Here is a 16897-nt window from a genome sequence, read left to right on the forward strand (position 1 = left end):
TTGAGAAATCTCATTTCACTTTTTTTTTTCTAGTAATTCAAGTGCACCTTATTGTCATTCTTTTCAACAAGTATGTTCCTGCAGCGAAGACGTCGAGACGAATTTGTCGAAATTAACATAAATATTCAAAAAAAAAAATAAATAAAACTTGGCGAATCGGGAAGTTTTGGTTGAGTTTTTTGATTCAGTGGCAGTTTGATTTGGCACATGCTTTGGTTTTTCTTTTTGCAACCAAACAATTATGAACAAATATTCCATAGCATAAACAATTTGGACGTTTCTGAGATAATGGCTTGAGTAAAACTACCTCCAACCAAAAATTTTGTACAAACTGGCTGATGCAACAATAGTTCTGTTGTAAATTAGCTCGAAGATTTTTATTCTAATTTTTCTTAAGCCTTTTGGTTAAGGAAAATATACTAGCTTTCTTTTCTCTGTTTTTTTTAGCTCAAGCGAAGTGTCACGGGAAAATCAAAATAGCTACGGTTCAAATTATCATGTTCCCTACCTTGCTTGGACTTGTTTCGCGGTTCCTGTTCGCAGAAAAATAAATCTAAAAGGCAACAAAAACTAAAACATCAAATTAAGTTCGTAATATCTTAAAAAAATTAGCACAAATAGGGATATGTTCCAAGAAGATGCTGCGCGTTTAAATGACTGTCATGAACAACTACTGTTATATTCAACGTACCATCACTGCTGAGACATATTTAACCTGTTCTTCAGGAACAGATTTTAACGGCAATCCCACTGATCTAACTCGAGGAGTTTTAGACTTTGGTGTGACATACTGCGAGCGAGACATGTTCAGTGAGGGAAAACTTGATCGAGATTGTATTTAGCAATCAACAAAGGACCCGTTGAAACAGAATTTTAGGACTCAACCTCCTTTAGGTATATCATGATACCCGCGAGAATCGACAAAATTTATAGTTTCGAAAATTTGCTTTGCATATTTGGAATTCAAGGGCCTTGGATATTTAAAAGTTGCAAAATCAAGTGTATATTATCATGACAGGTATATAATTTTTACTGCTAAGATTGGGATTTATTCTAATCTTTGAGTTTGGCTTACTATTTTGACTGCTCTTGTGGCCAAATTGTTCCAAATCATCTGCTGTGTTTATTCTAGCATTTTCTTCACGTTGGGACATTTTTTTTCGGGCAGAGCTCACGTAAAGGGACGTTTTTCTTCGAAACATGCATCGATATAAAGACAAACATTATGTCTAGACATAATGTTTTTTATGTCGGGGCATGTTTATATGATAACCCGTTGGGAGGTTTGTACCAGGTACGAACAGTAACCAATCAGTATTAAGGGCGGAGTTTGCTTGTACCAGGTACGAACAGTAACCAATCGGTAGTAAGGGCGGAGTTTGCTTGTACCAGGTACGAACAGTAACCAATCAGTAGTAAGGGCGGAGTTTGCTATGTTAAAACCAGGAGAAATTCCTTGATTCGCCCTTCTATCCCTCGCCATTCGAACGTCAAGTGCTCAAGAAATCTTTTCCCTCTCTTCGATAACACAGTCCAAAGTTTCAGGCAAGTTGAAAATTTCTGTATTCTCTATCTTGCTATTATTTTGTTGGTGTCCAATTTAATTGAATATTTCAAACCTCGCATTTAACATATCCTGTGCATGGCACCAACACGTGTACTTATCCTCGGTCACTCCTTTATCCATCGTTTGTTTCGTTTGAGTCTTACTAATATGCGAGCCAGCGAGTCATGCGAGTCACGATACGAGCCATGGTTTTAACGTAAGAAAAAACATGCGAGCCATGCGACCCAAGGTGCGAGCCACGGTTTTTACGTAAGAAAAACCATGCGAGTCATGCGAGCCACAATTTAAACGTAAGAAAAAATTACATAACGCTGTATATTAAATGATACATGACGCGAGTGACACTAGCGACATGTAGCGACGGTTTTAATTTCATAGATGATTCTAAAACGTGATGTAACTGTATTTATCTCGTGCTATTTATTTGTTTAATTATTTATTTTAAGATCTGTTATTTTATGTTTTGAAAGGAGAGAAAATGTCGAAGAAAAATACCTTCGAAGATGCGTCTTGGTAGTAAAACGATTTATCAATGTTCAGATAACATCAGTACTGTATAGATTACATAACACTATCGAATTCACGCATTCTTTGTAGTCTTTAGAGACAGAGATGTTTTTGTTGTTGTTGTTTTTTGTTCTTGTTATTATTGTTGGTGCTGCTGCTCACAATTTCCCTACAATATGGAAAATTACAGTATAATCCAGATTTTTTTGGAACCGCCGATTTCATAATACCATCTGTTATTTGAGTAATCTTTATGTCCAATTAGCAAAACAGAGGCAAACAAAGAGAGGAGAAATTTACCTCATCCAGATATTTCTGGAACCATTTTTTGTTTGTCTGGGAGGTTCAAGAAATCGGGAATCCATGGTATAACTCGAACTGACTTACTCTCTTGACTGTTTTGATTTTCTAGGTTTATTTTACTTAGCTGGTTACTAACAATTGCAAGGTGAGAGTCTTGCTTTGCAGAGTTGAAATATCTCGTTTGAAAAGTTAATAGTAGATAGGCACGAAAAGATCACTTCGCAAATGCAACAGGTGCCATTTTACTGAGATGTTTTTGAACATGTAAACTGACAAATGATCAGCCCACCGTCCGTGATGATGTTTTTGAGAGCGGCGGGTGATATTTTAGTTAAATAAGTCAAGTTTTCAAGTCTATTTCTTTCTTTTGCTGTTCAGTCAAAGGTGTTTCGATTAACAGTGTCATTCCAGTTTTATATGGGCAAATGAAAGAATTCCTCGGCAATTTTCCCATGCACTGCAAACGAGGGCAAAAGAAGAATGTTCTTTTAATCCAGGACTTCTGTATTGTCCTGTGAGGGCCTTCTGTTGTGGCTTGGATATTACCCTCTGATAATTCTTTTTTACAGGTGGCGCATTTAGCGTCCTTTTTAGATGTTCTTTTGCTTATCGTATATTGTTGCTCATCCTCTGAAGGACAAGTCACTTTAGGCAGTGGGACGTTTTCTGGGAATGCCTCAATTATTTGTTTCCACTGTTGATCAGTGAATTTTGACTGGTACATAATCGGCTGCTCTTTATCAAAGTTGAACAAATTGTGGAAAATCCACATCAGGTGGTGACATTCCTTTTTGCACCAGACAGATGAGCAGATGGCAGATTCCTTTCTGATGCAAATCTCTTCGAGATACCCCATTGTATCAAGCACTTCGAACGTGAATTCGGTCATAGAGGAATCACAATGAAGTAGGTCCATGTGAACTCCTTTAACCTTGTCGTGGAATAATTTCTTTTGTTTTTTGGTCACGTGCCCATCTTTCACTTTCTTAACTTGTTTACTTTTTTGTTTTGTTTGATTTTTTTTTGTCCGCCCTGTGAGTGTCTTTTGTGTTGATTTTAAACTGCTGCTGTGCATTTTCGACGTCGTCAGTTTCCAATGCAAAGTCATCATCAATTATAACCTCTGCCTTCTCTGCGATTTGTTGAATTGCGTCGGCCGACGCTTCCCTCGCTCTGGCCATATTAAGGGATTGCTTATCAGAGCGGTCTGCCGCGGAAGGGCCACGACCTACTGTCTTTAGGCCAAGGGATTGTCTCTTGTTTTCTGCACCCTCCAAAACAGCGCTTGCGCATTCCGCGGTTACCACGTCCAGCAGACTTTTCCTATATCCGGACGCGTGCAAAGATTTTGCATTTGCCACCTCCGCAGAGGATGCTTCGCTCGATGACTGTGTGCGGCACCATTTTTGCCAACGCGCTTTTCTTCGCCACCACCATGCCTTAAAAGAATTCATTTTTTTTACATTTGTTGATTTTTTTTCAATAAGTTTTACAAGTCGTTTTTCCGCATCTACTGCCTGCAAAGAGGTAGGAGAATTATACGCATCCATCATTATTGATTTGAATTCCTTTTTACTTTTTTGGTCGCCAAAATAAACGGAATTACGGTTGATGTCTTGTTTGAAATGGAAAAAGTCTGAAATGGTCTTGTTTTTTACGTCTTCCCCCTTTACCAAGCAGAGACCACGCCACAGAGCACCACCTTCATCACCGACGTATGATTTTGGATCTAATCCCCGTCCTAAGACGTCTTCATTATCTACATTATATTGGCCAGCCACTTTTGGGAGAACATTGTTAACGGCCGCATCAAAAGACTGCACCATTTTTTTTACGTTATCTGAATTTTCACCTGGTTTGGCTGCAAACATACTGACTAATTTGACATTGCGTCTCAAGATGGGGTCGTAAGTGGTCATCTCAATTTCTGTGTAGTGTTGCGCGCGGCTTTCACAGCCATCGAGGCTTACTGGTTCGTCAACAATGCCAAGAGTAATGAGTGCACCTAATCGCACCTTATGCTCAGACGAAAGAATGACATAATCGTCGCCAACACACTTAATTAAGTTTTCATCTAATTTCCTGGCAAGAAAATCGTCCTTAAGCAATTGAACAGCTTCTATCTCCGATCCTCCAGGTCTCTTTTTCTTGTTAATGGTACTCTGCATATACTGAAGATGTTTTTTGTTGCTGTATCTTAAAGGTATCTCGTTCACCTCGTCTACTTCTTTACCACTAAGTAAGGCCTCGCGTACAACGTCCAACTGTAGTTGACCTGCTGATTTAGTAGGTTTTATACGGAGAATGTTTTCTGCTTCCTCTTTAGACGGCTTATCTTCTTCTTGCTTTGGAGAGCAATCGTGTTCCTGTAAGTAGATTACTGTCATTTTTTGTGGCACCGGTCGTTTTCAACATATTTTCTTGCTGAACAATGCTTTTTAATGGCTTCACTGTGACAGTGAACGCAACGTTTTGATCGATTAAAATCGACTATGTTTGGAGACTTATGAATTTTTAAATATGCGCACTTCTTTTTTTGCGCATTCTAGCGAACCGAGACACAATTGAAGCGTCCTTCTACCACCCTTGCAAAATCCCGCTCTTTTGCATGGTTGTGCTCTACCCCACTTCCAGTTGTCTACAACCACTGACAAAGGGTCCGCATCGTTGTATTGCACTTCATACTTTACAGGACCTTGAGGAGCCAGAGGAACCTTCTTCACCTGAACTGGCTTGAGTTTGTCAATTTCGTCTTGGTTGGCATACAGTCTACGTCCCTTTCTTAAAACGCTGATGTCCCCATTGCTGTCGCTATCTCTACCAATAAATGCAAAAGGTCGTTAACGCTTCAGGAAGAAAACTGCTTAAGAAGCATAGACTTTTGATAAAACACCACGGCTATTTTCATATCGTATCATAATAACCCCCACTAACACATCTGCATGCCGCCATCTAGTCTACCCCTCCCAAACAACAAAAGAGACGTTTATTTTCATGTGCACTTGTAATGATCTCGAGGGAATTTCCCTGTTTTTACTCCCTTGACGTTTATAACTAATTAGTTTTTTGTATTCCATTCTGTGCACATTTTTATCAAAACAGAAAACCATTCACCTAAACCCAACACTCTATTACATCAATAAAAGAATGATTACGTACTCTTCATCAAATAGCTTCTGCTTTGCGGGTGACCTCTGGGCGTCCTCTTTGGGTCTTTTAACTGCTGGTAAACGTGGCTTTTGAGGCGTGTTGTCATTGGAACTTAGTCCACTTACACTGGCGATTAATTCTTCGATGCTGTCATCCTGTTATATTAAAAAAAAAGTTAAGGTCGATTTCTGCCGCTCTCTCCAACAGCGGCTGGTAATCGAGCCTAAAAGAACCTACAACAATGACTTTTTACAAATGATATCTACACAACATTCTTTGGTTCAGATATATTTTTGTGTGTCTAAAAATTCTGCAATCTTAGCGGACAAATATACGCATTGACGTTGATTTCTAAATTTCCTTTCCATGCACGGCTGCAAGCTACTAATAAAAGCAGAGCTAGTTATTTCAATAATTAACCATAACGGGAAAAGAGGATTTTTTTTCTTGGATAAGAAACTCAAAAAACGATCAATTGTGATCATTACGTGATACTGGTCAGCTATCAATTAATTGTAACATGGATGTCCACAGAGGTGCCTACAGTAATGGTGCTTGCTACTCTATTATTTTTGAAGGTATGGGGATGGCCGTACGGACCAACAGACGGACGTAGGAACAGTCACGTGACAACCAAATTTTTCAGATCGATGGGTTGCCTAATTTTCTTAAACATTGACCAGTGTTCTTCGGCGCGCAGGATTGTGCAAATAGGTTCTGGGTAAGAGGGTGCAACGTAAATTAGTGATCACCTAGGCGATGTAGGAATCAAGGAGGAAGAATATTGGGACAGTCGTTTTGTTCTGTATTCAGTTTCGTCGGTCAGTATACAATCACTTACTGATGAAATACGCTGTCTTTTCCGGGTGGGTTGTTTAAGGGGCGAATCGACCTCCATGCCATCGTCGCAGCTTATTTCAACCACACTCTGATCACTAATATCTGCAACCGTCGTCTTAATTTCCTGCTTGCTCTTCTAAATTAAAAAAATGCAAGGCCTGTATAGGTAAAGTGTTGAAGTTCTGTATCTTCTAGTTAAAAACGCGAATAAATTCCTCCTACATACCTTTAATGACTTGTCTTTTGGAGTTTCCTTTTCTTCAATTATTTCAAGATCCGATCCATAAGAGGATGTGTCATCGGATATTTTTCGTCCTCTCCATAAACTCGTCCCGGGGTTGTATTCTTCTGTGGATTCCCACCATTCCATCTCTTGATTTTTTCGTCCTTTGGGTGTCTGAAATTAGACACAACAGAATGAGTTTCTTAGTGTATCTACCGCTAATGACGTTTATTTTATCTCCGCCTCGCCTCTTCCCACTTCCACCAAAAAAAAAGGCAGAACCAAAACGATTACGTGGTTAGAACTAGATGAGTCACCCCGTTAAAATTGTACCTTTGTTGTCGTTGTCCTTTTAGCTTTGAAAGTTTTACCGGAGGATGTTTTAATTTCTTGAGCACTTTGTTCCTCTTTGATTTTAGGGGAAAAACTACGAGTACGTGGCTCAGAATTTCCCTTGGAAGATCTCGCCGCCGTTGCATAGCTTGATGCCTGAAACAAATGTGAGAAGGTTGAGTAAGTCAGCAATACTGTGACGTCCTGAATATAACCCAGGGACCAAAAAACTGTATGAAATTTAAACAGATCTTAGCGAGTTAGTTGCAATGTTAGCCTGACTGATTGATTATTTGTTTGTCAGAAATTGCGTATCACAGGTCAAATATGAACATGTGCCCAAGTTGTGAAACGAACCCAGGCACATCTGTTTACATTATGTATAGCACATGGAAGTAACCAATCCCACCCTTTGCTTGAGCTTCAATGGGACGTAGTGATTACCACTGTGTCCGAAGTAAAGAGTGCCAACTGAGGGACCCAACTGAGGCTCCACAACTTTAACGAAATTGTCATCCTGTAAAATAAAATGTAAAGAAAACAATTTATTACTCCTTAGTTAAAAACTTAATTTCGTTTTCTGAAAGCAATGGAAACAAACGTGAAACATTGGATGACAACAATTATTTACCCCATGCACAGTAATAATCATGATCTTGTAGTGCATCACATTTGCAAAGGCGCTAATCACCAAAGAATCAGCATAATTCTTTTCCAGGATCTTCAACGCTTCTGACCACACAGCAGGCACCTTTTCACCACCCATATCGACGTCACACAAGAAAGCCAAGCGGTCATTTCCCTGGTCCTATTATGAAAAAAAAAAAAAAATGCCACAAAACCTCGTACAAGAGACGGCTTTTCAGGTGGTTTCAAAACTTTAAACTATTCATTTTTCCTAAAAAAAAATGTCTGCCCAATAGTCTTTCAGTGTGCGCAGTGAGAAAAGTGTGATGCCCAAAACGTTGCTTTTCAGATGCTCTGTTACGAACATTGTGACAAATATACATGCAGCTCGTTTAAAGTGAACCTCTGAACTGGGAGGCAAGGAAAATTAGGCTTAAAAATAAATACACGTTAAGGAAAAATAATGAGCCCTAGTGTACAATGAAAAAAAAAAAGACTTGGATTAGGGCTCAATTAAGGAAAATGATGTAAAAACTAAGTACAAGAAAAATATTTCATTTCATTCCGTTTGTTTTTAATACTCTTATTAACCGGGCGTCGCTTATGTCATCATCTGTTGTCGGTCACGCAGTCACTTATACTACGGTTAAATAACTTACGTCAAACTGATGGTTTCCCAGATAATTAAAAATGAGGTTGTGCAAGATATCCGACTTAAGTCCCAGTTGAAACGCTGCAGCCCGATAGAAACAGCTTCCATCACCGGGAGGATTAAAAGCAATTTCAAATCCTTCTTCTTCTATCCTCTGCCGAAGTTCCATTTCAATTTCCATTTTCTAACAAACCCGAAAAAGTAAAATTTACTGTTGACAAAAAAATACTTTTACATTTCGCAATGTTAACCTCGTCTGAGGCTGTGCTGAAAATGTTCAAGAAATGGAACTAATACATTAAAAATACATATATCCGAATCTCACGTACCTCACTTGAATGATTTCAGAAGTAAACGCCAAAAAAAAGTACTTTCTACCTCTCCTAATAATTTGTTCCGACTGGAAGGAAAAAAACCCACTGCACCTCTTTGGTAACGTGCCAAGGAAGAACGCGTTAAAGGAATGGGCTCTAATATATACTTCTGTCCGAGAGAAACTGGATTTGAAAACAATCAAAAATGGCGCATAGACTCATGAGTAAGTAGTATTGTACGATATATTTTACATACATGTTAATTTTTTATTTGATATATTTTTATTTTTCATTTTTCATGGCTCGCACCCTGGCTCGCATGACTCGCATGGCTCGCATGGCTCGCACAGTGACTCGCATGACTCGCATGGCTCGCACCCTGACTCGCATGGCTCGCATGGCTCGCACAGTGACTCGCATGACTCGCATGGCTCGCAACCTGGCTCGCATGACTCGCATGGCTCGCATGGCTCGCATGGCTCGCACCCTGGCTCGCATGGCTCGCATGGCTCGCACAGTGACTCGCATGACTCGCATGGCTCGCGCCCTGGCTCGCATGGCTCGCACCCTGGCTCGCATGGCTCGCACCCTGGCTCGCATGACTCGCATGGCTCGCACCCTGGCTCGCATGACTCGCATGGCTCGCACTCTGGCTCGCATGACTCGCATGGCTCGCACAGTGACTCGCATGACTCGCTGGCTCGCACATTAGGCAGACCCGTTTCGTTTTCTTGTTGCTCATTTCGGTCGCGATTTCCTGGAGAATTTTAACTTGGGCGACGACCTTATTTTCAAATGGCACGGGATAGGGGGAAGGACAGTAGCAAAAACTAGGCAACTTGACCTCGGAGTCGTAAGATCATTTGCTCCCGATATTGTCATTTTGCAGCTTGGCACGAACGACCTAACGGCGTTATCTGCCGTAGAAACGGGGTCTGCTATAGAGGATCCCGTTCGTTTGTTATACGATTCTTATAGCGTTAAAAGAATTTGTGTTTGCCAAACCATTTATCGCGAGAACGCGCCTCTGTTTAATAACAAAGCAAACACTTTATTCAAATACCTTAGAGTGGTTTTGGAACCTATTCCATATGCTTGTTACTGGAAACACAGGGGTTTTTGGAACAGCAAATCTCGTTTCCTTCACCGTGATGATGTCCACCTTAATAATTTAGGTCATTTTAAACTCTACCGCAGTTTGAGGGGAGCCATTTTAGGATGCTGGAGAGCTTTATCGGAAGCTTCATGATCTGCCAGTTATTGTGTAAGCATCTACTGCAGGACAATGCATTTTTTAAATGTTTTATCGGCGGTTTCTTACCCCGCATTTTATTTGAGAAGCAGCGTATTTCTTTCGATGTTTATTGCCAGTTCACATTTTTTGTTTTGAACCAGGCCTATGTCATATATGTTTTTGCCTTGCCTCTTATGTTATTTTTGGGAAGTTTTTCCTCTTGGCAGGCTTGTTTTTGTTGGTCCAGTGGACCAAATATGTTATTTACGATCTTGGTATCGTTTTGACCTTGGTATTTCTTTTACGCTGTGCTTTCACTTTACCATTTGAGTGTACAACCCTTTCTGACCATCCCCTAATTTAGGGGAAAGTGTCCAATGCACTCGGTACTGTGATAAAGCGTTAGCTTATTGTTCTGTATTGTGCAGTTTCAGCACACTTGTTTGTTGAACTTGGCGTTTTTTGTGGCTACCTGCTCTCTCACTTTTTTGATTTGCTATGATCTTTTTACTTCACGTATGTACAACATCCATACTTGTAATGGTTTACAACTGATACCTTTGCTGTATTTCCATATCTTATATTCCCGTCTCAAGCGTGGCCCATCTCAGGCTATCGGTTTTTCACCAGACAACAATAGACAATAGAGTTGTCAGCACTGTCTGTAGCTATGTGCTTTATTAATTTTTGCCATAACACGGTAGATTTCGAGATTTTTTCTTATTGTCTTATGCTCCCATTTTTGTACATTCCCTTTGTAAGTTATGCCTCCTAGAAAACGTTCTGCCGTTGTGAATGACCGTCCTAAACGGGCCAAACGAACAAAGAAAACCAGCCCATCCGAGATAAGTGAAGTAACACCTTCACTTCCAGCTATGAGTTCCACAGCTAGCCATTCCCAGAATGTCAAGAACAGCTCCTTGGATGTCGGCGCTCTATCAAGCACCATTTCTGCCGCCGTTTCCGAAGCCCTTCAGGCTGCATTTCCTGGGGATAACATAGCTGCCTTTTTATTAATTTAGGTCATTTTAAACTCTACCGCAGTTTGAGGGGAGGCGTTCCTGCTAAAGCGGGTTTGGGTGAACCACAACCCCAGCAGATTTTTACTAGTATTGCGGTGGGTCTTCCCGCCCGGGTTAGTGCTAAACTTAAAGCCAAAATATGGGCAAACGAATATGTAGACTTTGGGGCATTGCTTTTTTCCTCCCCTCAAAATGAAGGCAAATATTCGTTATCTATGACGCCTTTTGCTGGGCCGCAGCGCTCGCCACAGTTCACGCTCGGGCCCTCACAATCCAACAAAAGGATTACTTCGATACATCAATGGGCTTCGGCATTTAATATTTTTGTCTCAGTCTATGCGGAGCGCTTCTCTAGCGAAACTCCAAGTTTAATGAAATATTGCGAAGTTGTGCGAGATTTGGCTTATAAATCAGGCGATTGGTTTTGGTATGACGAACAATTTCGCTATATCAGACAATCGAACCTAGCACTTTACTCATGGGACCAAATACACTGGGAATTAAGGCTACGAGCTGCCAACAGTTTTCGTAGGCCACAGTTGTTCACAAACAAATTTCAGACTCAAACTCGTCAACGCTCTCGATCTCCCCCTTTTCCAAAGGGAACTTGCTGGGCCTTTCAAGCCGGGAAGCATTGCTCTGGCTGCCAATATGACCACTCCTGCTTTAAATGTGGAGCAAAACACCCAGGCAGTCAATGTGCCATTCAAGCAATCACACCCCATTTCGGAGGTAAGGGTAAAGGAGGCCCGACTCAAGCACTGGGTTCTACACAGTCCCCCGGTTACCCCGGTAAAAGTGGATCGTCTTAAATTTTTTCTGCGCGGCTATGACTCTGCGTTAGCTTCTTATCTTATTGACGGTTTTCGTTTTGGTTTTCGAGTTCATTTTGTTGGTGAACGGCTGTCTTACGAATCTCCTAATCTTAAAAGCGCTATAGATCAACCTGATTTAGTTAAAGCCAAGTTAAGTAGGGAATGCGCGGCTGGGAGAATTGTTGGTCCTTTTACAACCCCGCCCTTTCCTAGTTTTCGTACATCCCCTTTAGGCATTGTACCCAAAAAAGATCCGTGCGAATGTCGTCTCATTCACCACTTATCTTACCCCGAGGGTGCTTCGGTCAACGACCTCATTCCTGACATTTACTCCACAGTGAAATATGCGTCTGTCGGTGATGCATCCAAGTCGATTAAGCGATTGGGGCTGGGTTGTTTCATGGCCAAAACAGCTGTTAAGTCTGCATTTCGCATAATTCCTATTCATCCTGCTGATTATTCCCTGTTAGGTTTGAAGTGGGAAAACTTGTATTATTTTGATAGGACTTTGCCGATGGGATTGAGTTCGAGCTGTGCTATATTTGAAGCTGTATCGACGGCACTTGAGTGGATTTCTATCTACCATCTCGGAGCTCAGTCCGTTTTACACATTTTAGACGATTTTCTCTTCATTGCACCGACCAAAGACCAATGCACACGCGACTTGTCGAATTTTGTTTCTTTGTACGAAAATATTGGCGTTCCTCTCGCCCCCGAGAAAACAGTAGGTCCGGATTCAGTTTTGCAGTTTGCAGGAATAATTTTAGACTCCGTTCGCATGGAGGCGCGACTTCCAGACGATAAGCTGGCTAAATCAGGTTGATCTATAGCGCTTTTAAGATTAGGAGATTCGTAAGACAGCTGTTCACCAACAAAATGAACTCGAAAACCAAAACGAAAACCGTCAATAAGATAAGAAGCTAACGCAGAGTCATAGCCGTGCAGAAAAAATTTAAGACGATCCACTTTTACCGGGGTAACTCCTACCTTTCGGCTATTTCTTATGTACACAAATTGAAGGGCTTACGTGACCCCACCAAATCTTTCTTAGGGCCTCTTCATATGAGCCCGGTTGACCGGGCTAGCCCGGTTACCGAGATCTCGCCTCACTCCTATTTCCTTTGTAAAAATTTCGATGTGTTCATATGAGAAGGCGGGCCAGCCCGGTTACCGAGATCTCGGTTGTAGAAACCGAGATCTCGGTAACCGGGATGAAATATTTTCCCATATGAACACTCCAGCCCGGTTACCGGGATGAAAATTTTTCAACTACGCATGCCTTGTAAGGACGCTGACTAAACGGAACGCAGCTCACGCGACCTACAACGCGTGCAAACACGGCGGATGGCGAAGTGTCTTCCACCTTGACTTCGAAGAGATTCCGTTGGGAAACAGACACGGTAAGGCAGTTGATCGACTGTTTACTTGAATACAAATAAAAAATGGCCTATAGAAACCTTGATTTCGACGCCGATAAACAAATTCAGTACCAAGAACTGCGAGTGGACATGGCGAAGCTTCATGAGGACGATGAATCTATATTTGGTCCTGTGGCTGCTTTCAAGTTACCGGATGATTTCAAAACCCGTTCAAAGGAAGAGCAGGCCAAAGCAAAGCATCGTGTAAAAGAGTCAAAAGATATGATAACGAAAGGACAGAAGAGAGTGATGGAAAAGGTGAAGGAAATCAGGCAGAGTTTCTCTAAAGCTGTAGTTTCTGGAAGTAGGAGTGGCAGTGGAAAACTTGTTTACGAATTTTACGACAAACTGATAACATTGTGGGGTGGTTCTGCCGGAACAGAGCCCCTTTCTTATGGTGTAGGAGGAGATGATTTTCTGGAAGACAATGAAGTTGTCCAATGTCACAATCCAGAAGATGACAGCTTAAGTTTGGATTTGGAAACTGCAGGTACTTCAGCTGGTTCAAGTGATCTAGGCCCTGGAGATGATGGGGGTAGTGCAAGTGGCGATGTGGCACCTGGTAACAAACGCAAAGCTAACTGTGTACCAAAGCTAATCGACAACAAAAGAAAGCATTTGGAAAAAAAGCTTTCTGCTGCCCAGAGGGATGGGTTGCTTTTTAAAGAAGCTAAGGAAGATGCCCAATTTCGAAAGGACCTTGCTGAGGCAATGCGGGAGTCTACAGCAAGTTTTTCTCATAGTATTGAAAGTGTTAGTAAAGCTATGACTGATCTAGGTGCAGGAGTTTGTCGATCAATCGAGATGCTATCACAAGCATTGCAACAACCTTATGCAGTACGTGCACCTGTAAATCAGAATTTGTTCTATCAAAACCCAATGCAAGTTGCACCTCAGGCTGCTGAGGGTGTTTATGCCCAGCTGTTTAGCCAACATGGTAGCCAGCAAGATCCAGGAAGCAGTGGAAGCTTTTATTATCAACCATAGAGTTATGACATTATGACATTGTCTAATAGATCTATATTGTATATAGATATACAAACACAACTTGATGCTATGGAAATAACTGACAGAGTTTTCTATTCTATGGGCAAATAAGTTGACCTGCCAATTTCCATTTTTCTGCCAACATTTGCATTTTGTTGATATTTAATTCAATTTTAATACTCAGAGAAGGCCCTGCCTTGTTTTGATTTAATCTGTTATCAGTGGGGAATTTTTGATAATTATTTTTAAAAGTATTTTTTATTCATTGTTTTTCAAATGTAAACAGCCTTGTTTGGCATAATTTGGCCCACAGAAAATGTTTCAAACAGCATTCTAGTGTATCCAATAAAATTTCAGACTTCCTCAGTACGTGTTGTTGTTAAAGTTTTCATACTGAGTTTGACAAATTCAGGCCATAATCCACAGTTGGATTGCTCACTATAGTATTCATAGTTGCCTGATTGCACAAATCTGAGGATGTTTCAGAAAAGGATTTCTTATTACATCTCTACTTGGTTATTTTCCCAACTATATTTTTTCTACTGGTACTGAGTGCTGTTTAAGACAAATATTTTAAGTTAAAATTTTTCTTTGTAATTAACTGAAACCAATACACTAGTTCAAAAAATGGAAATTTATAGTTACAATTAAATTTGAAAAGTGCCACCTACAGTACCTACACTGTAATATGAATCGGTTTTGGCTGATCATATAGGGGCTGGTCAGTGAACACTACCAACATTCAAGTGGCCTTAGTTTGTGTTCAAGAATATCAAGTTGTTGTTATATGCTAGGATCTTTCATGTCTTGACAATGTTCAGCTAGCAAATTAAGGGGGAGACCTTTAACTACAAAATGGTAGCTATGGATGACTTCTAACCATCATATCTTGGGCTCCCTTAGTATCCTTGCTTTAGTTTTTGGCCATATTTGTTCTGTTAGAGGTTGCCTTCAGTTTTGGTAGTCATGACCATATTTGGCAAGTCACGTGACCAGAACACAAAAACCGTATAAACTCACACAGCTTACATCCTTCTCCAATGGAACAAAAGCCAACAGGTAGAGTGCATTCAAATGCAAAATTTGTAGAATGGATTTGTTAAAATTCGCATTACTGAAAAAGCTATGACGTCATGAAGTTTTTGTGATGTCATAGCTTCTTCAATAACATACATTTTAACAAATCCATTCTACAAATTTTGCACCGAATGCACTCTACCCGTTGGCTTTTGTTTCATTGGGGAAAGATGTAAGCTGTGTGAGTTTATACGGTTTTTGTGTTATGGTTACGTGACTTACCAAATATGATCATGACTACCGAAAGTGAAGGCGACCTCCAATAGAACAAATATGGCCAAAAACTAAATCAAGGATACTAAGGGAGCTCAAGATATGACAGTTAGAGATCATCCATAGCATGCATTTTGTATTTAAGGGTCTCCCCCCTTAAGTTAATTAAACTAAGTACAGCAATACATGTAAATAGGGTAAAGTTTAAGTACTACGTTAAAGATTTTTCAGTACTAATTGTGTGAGTGTTGTCCTCACAACACTCTCTTCTCCCACATCACAAGAGTAAATTGGATCAGGAGTGTTTTTAAACTGATCTTCATTTTCCTTCATAAGTTGAATTTGCGAGTCAACCAAGTCCTGATCAACATACATGTTATGCTTCTCACAATAATTATGTAATACAAAACATGCATAAATAATTGTTGGTATTGCCTCAAGTTTGAAGTCCACTTTTGTAGTGAGTATGGACCAACTTGCTTTAAGCCGGCCAAAAGCACATTCAATTTGGTTCCTGGCAGAACGCAGCATGTTGTTGAAAACAACTTGTTCATTACTGGTACATGAATCATACTCTTTCATGCAGAAAGGAAGCAATGGATAAGCTGGATCACCAATGAGGTAATTAGGTATTTTGACACCACCTGGAATTGGAGTCTGAAATGTACAGGGCAATTTATTACTTCTTAATTTGGCACTGATGGAAGAATTGGCAAAAACCTTTGCATCGTGGACACTTCCAGGCCACTTACATTCAACATCCATGAAGGAGCCTTTATAGTCACACACAGCCTGCACACTTAATGAAAAAAACTGCTTATAGCAGAAAAAATCTTGTGAGTTCTCTCATGGGCACTGAATTGGAATGTGCGTCCCATCAATGCAACCAAAAGCTTGTGTCATGCCAAATTTGGCTTCAAATTCTGCTACCTTTTCCCTCATGCTTTCTTCATCTTCAGGAAGATGGAGATATTTTGGGCCAAGATAGTTTGAAATAGCTTGACAAACCTCATTTACAACAGCTGATGCAGTGTTGAGTGCTATTCCAAAACTATTGGCTGCCATTCTCAGGGAACCAGTGTCTTTTAAAAAATACAATGCAACTGCAACCTTTTTTTCTGCACTCAATGCCCTGTGGTTAGGTGACTTTGGGTTTGGTGAAATGTATGGCCTTAGCTCCGATACCAGGTTCACAAAAGCAGCCCTTGACATCCGAAAGTTCTCTTTCCAACATTCTTCAGGTGCTACTCCCGTCCAGATGTTTTTCCACCACAAGTCAGTTCGACCGGGTTTATGCCAACAACTTCGTTTTTTTCTGTACAAATCTCTCTGCTTCAGCTGATTTACATTTCGGAAGAAATAACTTTTCTTCCGCAACAAGCCGATCCGGATTGCATCAATCTGCCTGGTTTGATGTATTTTCCATAGCAAAAGGACCCCGTGAAGTTGTAGCACTAGAGCTACGAGCGTTGATAACGCTACGATGGGAGCGAACGATATAACTGTTGAACGTGGCACCATCTTTGTTTACTTTCTTGAATTTCGCGCTCAAACTCGTTCCCAGGGCCTCAGTCCACGTTTCGCGCCCTTTTCGACTCTTTTTCATCCCGGTAAC

The 16897-nt window shown here is 40.7% G+C and overlaps 2 protein-coding genes, 1 long non-coding RNA gene and 2 pseudogenes across 4 annotated transcripts; 3 read left to right on the top strand and 2 right to left on the bottom strand.

Annotated features, from left to right (window-relative positions):
- Window positions 1-1099: 1099 nt before the first annotated feature.
- On the top strand, window positions 1100-7555 carry LOC149043619 (uncharacterized). Its single transcript, XR_016187423.1, has 4 exons — window positions 1100-1294; window positions 1393-2522; window positions 6106-6248; window positions 7010-7555. It is a non-coding gene; the product is annotated as an uncharacterized LOC149043619 (long non-coding RNA).
- On the bottom strand, window positions 2601-8506 carry LOC149043620 (uncharacterized; annotated as a pseudogene). The gene is made up of 8 exons (XR_016187422.1): window positions 8210-8506; window positions 7555-7731; window positions 7333-7440; window positions 6924-7079; window positions 6594-6764; window positions 6369-6503; window positions 5537-5682; window positions 2601-5194 (listed from the first exon to the last, which is right to left on the bottom strand). The product of XR_016187422.1 is annotated as an uncharacterized LOC149043620 (transcript).
- A 215-nt stretch (window positions 8507-8721) lies between these two features.
- LOC113677415 (uncharacterized) lies at window positions 8722-12631 on the top strand. Its single transcript, XM_089210092.1, has 2 exons — window positions 8722-8740; window positions 10773-12631. The coding sequence occupies exons 1-2, from the start codon at window positions 8722-8724 to the stop codon at window positions 11582-11584; spliced, it is 831 nt and encodes a 276-aa protein (XP_089066218.1). The 3' UTR covers window positions 11585-12631.
- A 278-nt stretch (window positions 12632-12909) lies between these two features.
- LOC149043621 (uncharacterized) lies at window positions 12910-14658 on the top strand. The gene has a single exon (XM_089208744.1). It carries the CDS (start codon window positions 13030-13032, stop codon window positions 13990-13992), a length of 963 nt encoding a protein of 320 aa, XP_089064870.1. The 5' UTR covers window positions 12910-13029; the 3' UTR covers window positions 13993-14658.
- Window positions 14659-15241: 583 nt separating this feature from the next.
- On the bottom strand, window positions 15242-16832 carry LOC149043622 (uncharacterized; annotated as a pseudogene).
- Window positions 16833-16897: the final 65 nt, after the last annotated feature.

Source organism: Pocillopora damicornis, chromosome 6 (genome assembly GCF_964200805.1).
Source record: "Pocillopora damicornis chromosome 6, jaPocDami1.2, whole genome shotgun sequence".
NCBI lineage: Eukaryota > Metazoa > Cnidaria > Anthozoa > Scleractinia > Pocilloporidae > Pocillopora > Pocillopora damicornis.